At 38.5% G+C, this 9792-nt stretch overlaps 1 protein-coding gene across 1 annotated transcript; it reads left to right on the top strand.

Moving 5' to 3' along the window:
* Positions 1-1494: 1494 nt before the first annotated feature.
* Positions 1495-3527, top strand: DEFB115 (defensin beta 115). Its single transcript, XM_064475987.1, has 2 exons — positions 1495-1588; positions 3286-3527. Exons 1-2 carry the CDS (start codon positions 1495-1497, stop codon positions 3525-3527), a joined length of 336 nt encoding a protein of 111 aa, XP_064332057.1.
* Positions 3528-9792: the final 6265 nt, after the last annotated feature.

Consider the following 9792-nt stretch of genomic DNA (forward strand, 5'->3'; position numbering starts at 1 on the left):
AACATGTCCTTCAGAAGATAACAACCGTAACTCTCTTCAGGCCATGACTGTTTTTCAGGTGAAGCAGGCTTCTTCTTCCTTCATTACTCAGGCCTTGATCCTCTGGGATGACAGAAAGAACATGGGCTCTGGGGACAGGTAAACCAGATCTGAGTCCACCCCTCACCCTACACACTGTGTAACCCTGAGCAATTCATATCTACCTGGGACAGATCAAGGATCTATGAAGATTCGAAGGGACCATGTGTGTAAAGTTTATGTCATAGTTACTGAGAGACAGTGAGAGTTCAGTGGATGGCTTCAAGCTCACTGCTTTCCTGGAGAACACATTACCTGGATATTAAGGGCAAAACAGACCTCCTGAACCCCATCAGGCTGTCTCTAGTATCTGCCAACTGCACAAAGAAGACAGTGTAATAGAAGAACACTGGATCCATCAAAAGGTGAAAAATAACCATAAAACAGACCAACGACCCCCAAAAAGAAAATCCAGTGGACTCACAGACAGACTTCCTGATGGAGTCAAGGCAGCGCCCCTTCTACACCCTCTTTGCTGCTCTGTTCTTCAGGACTAGAGTCCAAGAAAGGCCCAGAAGCAGCTAATATCAAAGATTTGGAGTAGGCAATGAACATATATATGTTCATGTATAACTGAAAAATTGTGCTCTACACTGGAATTTGACAGAACATTGTAAAATGATTATAAATCAATAAAAATGTTAAAAAAAAAAGATTTGGAGTAGGAATTAAGGAGAAAAATGCAGAGTTAAAAAGAGCTGGACTAAGAGTTGGGTTATAAGTGCTCTCAGTCTTTTCTTTCTTGCCCACAGTGTGACCCTAGGCAAGACCCTTCTCTTCCACCCGGTGGGCCTGCATTTTCTCAGCTGACAAATGCCAATTCTGAGGATATAAGTGAATACCATCCATGTATCCATTCATTCATTCATTCATTCATTCATTCATTCATTCATTCATTCATTGTTTTCAACAGATGTTCACTGCACAGTCCGGACACACAGAAATCAAAGCCAGTCCCTGATTTCAGGGGTCTCACTGTCTGTTACACATTGCTCTTGACAGTGTCAGTCTGATAGAGGAGATGAACTAGAAAAAGACTTAGTTCCAGCTTCTCGCGATAGACATTATGATAGAAAGAAGGAAGCAGAGAGGCTGTGAGAACCTAAGAGAAGGGGGCTAAACTTCCCAAGGACAGGAGCGGGAAAGGCTTCTTGGAATGTGGGCCCATTCTCTCCGCAATGCCACAGACTTTTGTAGGACTCATATGTCCTCTCCTAATGCCTTCCACTTTCCCAGCTGAAGTCTAATCTAGAAAAGGATTCTGAACACTGGATGGTCTATTCACATTGCTGACTTGTAGCCTGATGTCCTGGGTGGTGGAACATTCCGCCCTTCTCTGACTTATTGTCCATGACTCAGCCCTACCCAGGTCAATAAAACACAGAGTGAAAACCTACCCTCCCTAGCACATTCAGTATGCTGCTGGATCACTCCTCACCCCTCTCAGGATATATTCAACTCTTGTTCCTGGCCTTAGCTGTCCTTGTGGTCCTGGCTGAGGCTTCCCCAGGTAACCAGACCATGGAGAGGAGGGAAAAGGGAGTAGGAATGGGGTCCAAATCGTAGAATCATTGGAAGACCCACCATGTGTGGGAGTGAGGACTGCTCACAGGGATGGCTCAGATCTGGTGAAAAGCCTTATCATGAATATGCCCCATGATAAGGGTGGTCTGTCACCCCGACCGTGGTGGTGCTTTTCATTAGGGAACCCGAAAAATATCAGCAGAGGCCAGGGTTTCTTGTATGAAGCCCCTTCCATATGCAGAAACAACCCCAAACCCCTAGTGTCCTTAATATCCTTGTCCTGAATGTCAACAGGGTCTCATCCCAGACACCTCTCACTTCCAACTGATACCACTTCTACACCGCCTCCTGCGGTAACCAGTCCCATTACTCTGCCTTTCCCGTTTGGTTTTGAATGCTCCTTAAAATCAATCAGAAAAGCATCTTGCTCTTGTCTTAGTATTTATAGTGAAAATGTAGGTTGATGTTGGATAGCCACAGGTTTTTAAATAGCCTCAAAGTGTAGAGCTGAGGCTAGGACAGAAGATTCTGGATTCCAGACTGAACATGGCCAAAGCACTCTAAAAATATAACGGACTTCTTGGCCGAGTGGTGGAATAACTTTCTAACAGAAATGTTTTCCACTTGGGATTCCCAGGAATTCTAAAGTTTGACTTTTAATTTCATGATTTCCTTTCGGGTTTGTGCTGTTGAAAGTTGCATCCTCCCTTGGATCAGCTTTTCAAGCTGAAAGCATTTGTCCATCACTCAGTTGTTTGAAAAGCAAAAGAAGGTAATTATGGGCTAACCCTGAGTTGGTTTCAGCCTACTGTAAACTCTGGTGAGGGCAGTTGGAATAGAGGAGGGAGTGCCATCATCTTGACTCTGATTTTTTTCCAGTCCAAATGTCCTAGGAAGAAAGAGAATTGGGAATTATTTCCCAAGAAGGGAGTTGGTGGTGGGGAATAGAGCAAGTTTGTAATTTAAACCAACATACTATGATCTCTCAACTGAACCCACTGTGCTTGGGAAGCTGGGTCAATGAACGCTCTGTGTTCCATTGACCTATGTAGGGCTGAGAACATCTGCCTGCTGATCGGCAATATAAACTGATCTTTCAGTGTTCAAAGTACTGCTCTAGACATCCTCTGGGCATCAGCCTAGACCAGTGGCTGGCACATGGTAGGTGCTCAACAAATCACAAGTGCAGGAATGAAGAGGGGGGAAAATACCAGATAATTGAAGGCACTGTCCCATTCCTTGACAAGCACCTAGATTTGGGGGCAAGGAGGAACTGGTGTTGGTGAGACTGTGAAAAATGATGAAGATGGAAAGATGCTAAGCATAAAGATAAAGTCAAATTAGAGCTGGTTGGAGGCAGGAAGATAACTGCTCATATCTAATATGTGTCAAGACCAGCAGCAAGCATTCTACATGCACAACTTTATTTAATATTCCCAAGAATGCCATTACATTTCAACAGTTCATTCTAAGCATTATGACTACAGTTACCAACATCTTTAGTGTAATAGCCTTTACTCGTTCATGTATTTGTTTCATCATCTTTTTTTAAACACTTTTTATTGAGTTATAGTCATTTTACAATGTTGTGTCATATTCCAGGGTAGAGCACAATTTTTCAGTTATACATGAAATACATACATTCACTGTCACATTTGTTTCATCATCTCTTTATTTTGATAGATGGATGGGCCAGAAAGTGTGGTTATGGAACTGGCAGATGCAGAAAATCTTGCAAAGCAAATGAGAAGAAGAAAGAAAAATGTGGGGCAAGAAAGGTTTGCTGCATCCCTGTAGTAAAGCATAAACCAATAGAATCTGCCAAGAAAGAAGAGATGACATTTTGGACTACGACAAGTATGACCAAGTATCCATCTAAGACTTGTGATGAGACAATTTTGGCAGCCACTGTAGTGCGTCAGTGAGATTGCTCTCAGGTCGCCTACATGGTTTTTAGATCCTTAGACATCTGCCGGGTCCTCACATGATCCATTAAAAAATATGTGCTCTTTCCAGCTACTGTTCTTTCTTGTCTCTCTAGGCCTCTGTAGCCTAACATGTCTAGGCTGTCCCAGGATATGACTGGGATATCAGTTCTTACAGTAAGACAGTTTTATAGATTCTGGATCCTGAATTCTCAAGCCTCTGACTAGGTGCTTCTAGGTCTCTGAATGTAGAAGTTTTCCAGGTTAATACAAATTCCACCTTGGTCACACGTTCTTATCTCTGCTGAGATAGGCCACTGTGGTCCAGAAGTCTTCTTGCCTGTTTAGTTTAGGGTATAGCCCAAGGCTCTGTCTCATTGTATCACTCTGGGAATTGATCCCTTACCCAAACCCCTAATCACACCTGGCTTTTCAAGTATTGGCATGCCCTCTGACCAAGAGGCAACCCTTCCTGCCCCAATCAAATGGCGGAGGAGGGAGGAATAGTAAAACTAACTAACTAACTAAACAAACAAAGACCTTGAAAATTTACTGAGAACTTACTGTGTGCAAAGCCTTGTCCTAAGCACTTACATATATACCTCATTTTGCCCTAACAATAGCTCCACGCAGTAGAAAATAGTATTATGTCCTTTGGCCCGAAGGGGAAACTAAGTTACAGAGAGATTAAGTGACTTGCCCCAGCCGGCACAAAGATCTAGCTCAGTAGTAGGACTTTGAACCCACGATGCCTGAGCTCAGACATTACGTTTCCTCATAGTGGAAAATGATTGTTGCAGCAAAAAAGCTTCCCTTTACTCGTCCCCACCAGAACCAACTTCCTCAATGTGGAAGGTGTGGTGAAAGGGAAAGCTTTGTGAGCCTCCTTGTGGTTAAGATGTGTAATAAACCCAGCCCTGAATGGTATATCTAGGCACCAATAGAAATTTGTCTTGTTGCAGTTAAGGAGGAAGTTGTTCCCATTTAGCCGACAGTCTTAGTTCAGAAGCCAATGCCAATAAGGTCCTAAAGTTGAAAATTATCCCTAGCCTTTGTTGACCTAATTATCTGGAAAACAAAAATAACCTCAAAACATTAAAGAGTTAAATTTCAAAATGGAGCCTATAAGCGAAAATCTATAAATCAGCAGGAAAAAACCGACTGCTGTCAAAATAAAAGGGAAAAATAGGCAGAACCACATACTTTGTAGAAAAACTAAAATACACAATACATATATATCTGAAGTTTAACTTCCCCATAGTCAAAGAAATAGAAGCTATTATATATTTAGGTATTTTCCCTCATTTTAAAATTTGCAGTGTTCAGAAATTGATGATACACTAAGCAGACAGGAATAAGGTGCATTTATAGAATTATTATGTTGAATGGTTTATGTCTGTGAATAGTTACATAGAATATACTTGTACATGAAACATACATATACTTATTAGCAAAAAGAAAAAGGACATAAAATGCCCAATTACGAAACTGGATAAAAAAAATGTACAGGGCACCCAATCCATGAAATTTTATGCAATTATTAAAAATTCAGTTTTTGGAGAATATTTAATATACGGGAAAATAGTCATGATGTAATAGAAAATTTTAAAGGAGGATACACATTTTTTTTCACATGGTGTCCAGGAATCCGAGGGAGAGCAACAGAGCAAAACAGTATCGTTACTTCCTTATTATTTAAGAACTTTCCACAATTTCAGCGAATAGTTCATGAGCAGTATTGAATGTAGATAATAATTCTTTACCTCACTAACTCAACATTCATACTATATTAATATAAATATTAAAGCTTCATATCAACAGTTATGTTTTTCATCATTCATTTCTGCAACTGTTCCTTTTTTAAACACCCATTTAATTTCATGGACATGCTATATCCTCTTACCCTTCTGATTATATTTATTATGTCCTTGAGGGACAGAGTGGGAGCTATTTTTGAGTCTTGTATCCTGCAATGTTTTCAGTAAGAGGGACTCAGAGATAAAACCTGTCTGGTGAAGTTCCTTGGATCCTATTTTTCAGGGCATATCAACCATCCAAAGTCCAACACTAACTGTTTCTTAGAGACAGATCCTTCTCACTATCAATTGTAGGATCTAATAAAGAAGGTGTCACATGCTAAACTAAATCACAAAATGCTCCGACTGAAATACTCTGGTCAATTTTTTTCATTGGCTGTCCCAGGGCATCTTCTCCTTTAGGTACGAATCATCTCTGTGGATAGAACTCTCTTCCTAATGTCTACAGTAGCACATACACTTCCTGGGCTTCAGAATTTTTTTTCAATCTAATCTCATCAACATTTTATTCTCAAAAATACATCTCCAATGAGATCCTTTTTCTTTTCCATGAAGAAAAATCAGAAAAGGTAGGCAAGGTAAAAGAAATTATTAACTTCCTCCAAGGCATTGTTTTCACTTTAATGTAGAGCTTTTTGGATGTGTGTATGTGTACGCGTGGGTGTTTGTGTAGATAATAATGGATACATCCATGTATTTCTTCTTGCAACAAATATTCATTGATCACCTACTCTCTGCCTGTACTGGTGAAGGAGCTAGATACAGATCAGTGAGAAAAGTAGAAATAGTCCACGTCTCATGAACTTTAAATATAAGTGTATTCAAATCCAAATGCATGACCTCAAGAAATAAACTCAGTATAGACTCTAGAGATCTAATTTGTGTTTTATAGGGTTTTGTTGGTTGGTTGGTTTGTTTTCCAAGTAGGAATGGTACCCTTCTTGAGTTAGTAAGCTACTTTTTCTCCAGTCAATATGGTGTAACTACAAAATAAAAGTGCCCTAATCTAATTAATTGCCCCTCATATCTAACTAGAGAGAGTAAAGAGAATGAAAAATAAGGAAGAAAATTGCATCTCTGTAACTGTAGGAAAGGACTATATTCTTCAATCACATTCAATTTCTAATACAGGACCTATTAGTTAGGAGGTACAATAGGTTATAATGTGAAACACAAAATCATGCAAAAATGTGTCTTATACAAATTAGGGTCTTATTCTTCTCATATGACATAAAGTCAAGGGATGCTATAAGAGCTTCAGAATGACATCAGGCACCAGGCAATGTCTTCCTCTGTTTTCACACATTCCTATTATGTGCTCTTGCCTCACAGTTATAAGATGGCTGCATTGCCTCCAGCATTATGACTGTGTTTCATGAAGAAGGAAGTGGCAGGGCAAAAGCTAATGAGGGCATGCCACTTGAATCTTTGCCCCTTCTTTTTTTTTAAGTATCTTATGAGATATCCTACCAAAAATATTCTGCTTAATATCATTGGTCATAATTGCATCACATTCCACCACTGTATGTTTGCAAATTTATGAAAAGTTGTTTACATGGGCACACTGCTGCACCCAAACTATCATTCAGACACAATATGATGTAATAAGGAGCAAATAATGGAAATGCCCAGAGCACACTCAGTCCTCAGCAGATCTCAAGTAGCACACTGAGTTCTCCAAGAAAGGTGGCCCCCTCTGCAGGGCCAAACTAATGATCCCTTTCTTTGAACATCAAGATCTAATTGTGCTGACAGCCTGCAGGCATACCCTGAGTTTTGCGGAACACCACAGAGGGTTGGGGGAGGAACTGCGCGTTCAGACCTTCATCCATGAAAAGAGCAGGGTAGAGATGTGGAGGTCAGACGAGCTCGGTTGACAGGTGACCAGTGTCACTACTGCTGATCTAAGTCAGTGGAAGAAATATGAAAGAAGAATATACTAAAGAGAGAGAGAAAGAGGGAGAGATCTGAAGATATATACAGAAAACTGGGTTCTGTAATTGAAGGTGTCCACTAAGAGTGTGACAGCCCAAAACATGTGGGCTGCATCTAAAGTGACAAAAGAGGAAACATCTCAATAATCTAAGACTACCTCAAGCTAGAAAAAGAAGAGCAAACTAAACCCAAAGCAAGGAGAAGAAAGGAAAAAATCAGGAAAAAAGATCAGGGGGAAAAAAACCCAAAAGCTGGTTCTTAAAAAAAAAACTATAAAATTGTTATATCTAATTTCAAAATTGATAAAAATAAAAAGAAGGGACTTCCAAATCACCAGTATCAGTAATGAAGCAATGGATAACATTATGATCCTATAGCCATTAAAAAAGATAATAAGGGAACACTACAAGAAACTTTTCACTCATAATTTACAACTTAGAAGAAGTAGAACAGTTTTTTGAAGACCAAAAGCTACTTCAACTCACCCTTGATGAAACAGACAAACTGAAGAGTTTTATAACCATTAAAGAAACTGAATTGGTAATTTAAAAGTTTTCAAGAAGAAATCTCCAGACTCAGAATGGTTTCACAGGAGAATTCTACCAAATAATTTAGAAGATTTAATGCCAATATTACATGATTTACTACAGAAAGTAGAAGAGGAGGGAACATTTTCTAACTCATTTTATGATGTCAGCATTACCCAATACTAAAACCAGAGACAGACATTACGGGAAAGGAAAAAACTACAGACCAATAGCTCTCATGAATTTATTTGTAAATATCTAAGCAAAATATTTGCAAGTAGAATCCAACAATGTATGAAAATAATTATACACCAGGACCAGGAGGAATTCATTTCAGGTATGCAAAACTGGTTTAATATTCCAAAATCAGTCACTATAACCCCATCATATCAATAGGGAAATAATAAAAATAATATGAGAATACCAACTGTTGCATAAAAGGCAATTTATTTAAAATCCAACACCAATTCATGATAAAAATTCTCAGAAAGTTCGAAGAAAAGGGAATTGCATCAACTTGATAAAGAGCATCTATGAAACAAATCCGTTATATTTAATGGTCAAAGATGAAATGCTTTCACTTTAACACCTCTAGAAATCATTGTTGTTGCAATAAAGCAAGAAATTAAAAACATACAGATTGAAAAGGAAGAAAGAAAACCATCCTGACAGAGAAGAAAGTAGGAGGTATTGTTCTATCCAATATCAAGGCTTAGGTAGAGTAGTGAAGGCAGTGTGATATTAGTGGAGGGAAAAAGACATATCAGTGGTACAAATTAGGGAACCTATAAATGGACCATACAGGTATGCCTAATTGAATTTTGACAAGATCCAAATTAAATTAAAGGAGGGATCCTTGTAGTGATGGAACTGTTCTGTATCTTGACTGTGGTTGTGAATATGTGAGCCTACACATGTGATAAAATTGTATAGCACTACACACACACACAGTCACAACACACACATGCACATACAAATGATTACAAGTAAAACTGGGGAACTAGAATAAGATTGGTGAAATGTATCAACGTCAACATCCTGGTTGTTGATATTGTGCCGTAAGTTTGCAAGATGCTCCCATTGGGGGACACCAGACAAAGGGTACCACAGGACCACTCTAAGTTATTTCTTACAACTACATGTGAATCTACAATTATTTCAATTAAAAATTCCATTAGAAAAGCTATTAGCAGGTGGAATTTGGCAATATGTGAAAAGAATTAAAACCAAGACCAGGTGGGATTTGCTGCAGGATGAAAGGTAGTTAAATATTTGAAAATCATCAACATCACCCATCAAATTAACAGGGTAAAGGAGAAAAATCACATGATCATAACAATTGATGCATAAATAGCATCTGAATAAGCTCTGTATAATTCATGACAAAAACTCTCAGAACACTAAGAATGGGAGAAAACTTTCTCAAAATCATAAAAAAGCATCTACAAAATACCTATAGATAATTTCATACTTACTGGTAAAAGAATGAGTGCTTTACCTCAAAGATCACAAAAATGCAAGGATATTCACTCTCACCATTCTCAATTAAAATACTCTGAAAATTCTGCCCAGCACAGTAAGATAAGAGGAGGAATGAAAAGGCATACAGATTGGAAAAGAAGAAAGAAAATTTGCAGTTGACACAATAGTCTACATAAAAAAGACCAAGGAATCTATAAAAATTCCCTAAAACTACTAAGTCATTTAACAAGTTCCAGGATACAAGACCAACACATAAAAATGAATTGTACTGCTGTATTACTAACTAGTAAGGGTAGGTGGATACTGAAATTAAAAGTATAAAATCATTAAAATCACTCATAAATTAAAATACTTAGGTGTAAATTGAAAAAACATTTTAGTGCTTGTATTCTTAAAACTAGAAAATGCCGATGAAAGAAATATAAAAAAGACTTAAATGAAGTGGCATAGGCACCACGTCCCTGGATTGGAAGACTCAACATAGTAAAGAAGTCATTTCTCCCC

The sequence above is a fragment of the Camelus dromedarius genome, chromosome 18, assembly GCF_036321535.1.
Source record: "Camelus dromedarius isolate mCamDro1 chromosome 18, mCamDro1.pat, whole genome shotgun sequence".
Classification (NCBI taxonomy): domain Eukaryota; kingdom Metazoa; phylum Chordata; class Mammalia; order Artiodactyla; family Camelidae; genus Camelus; species Camelus dromedarius.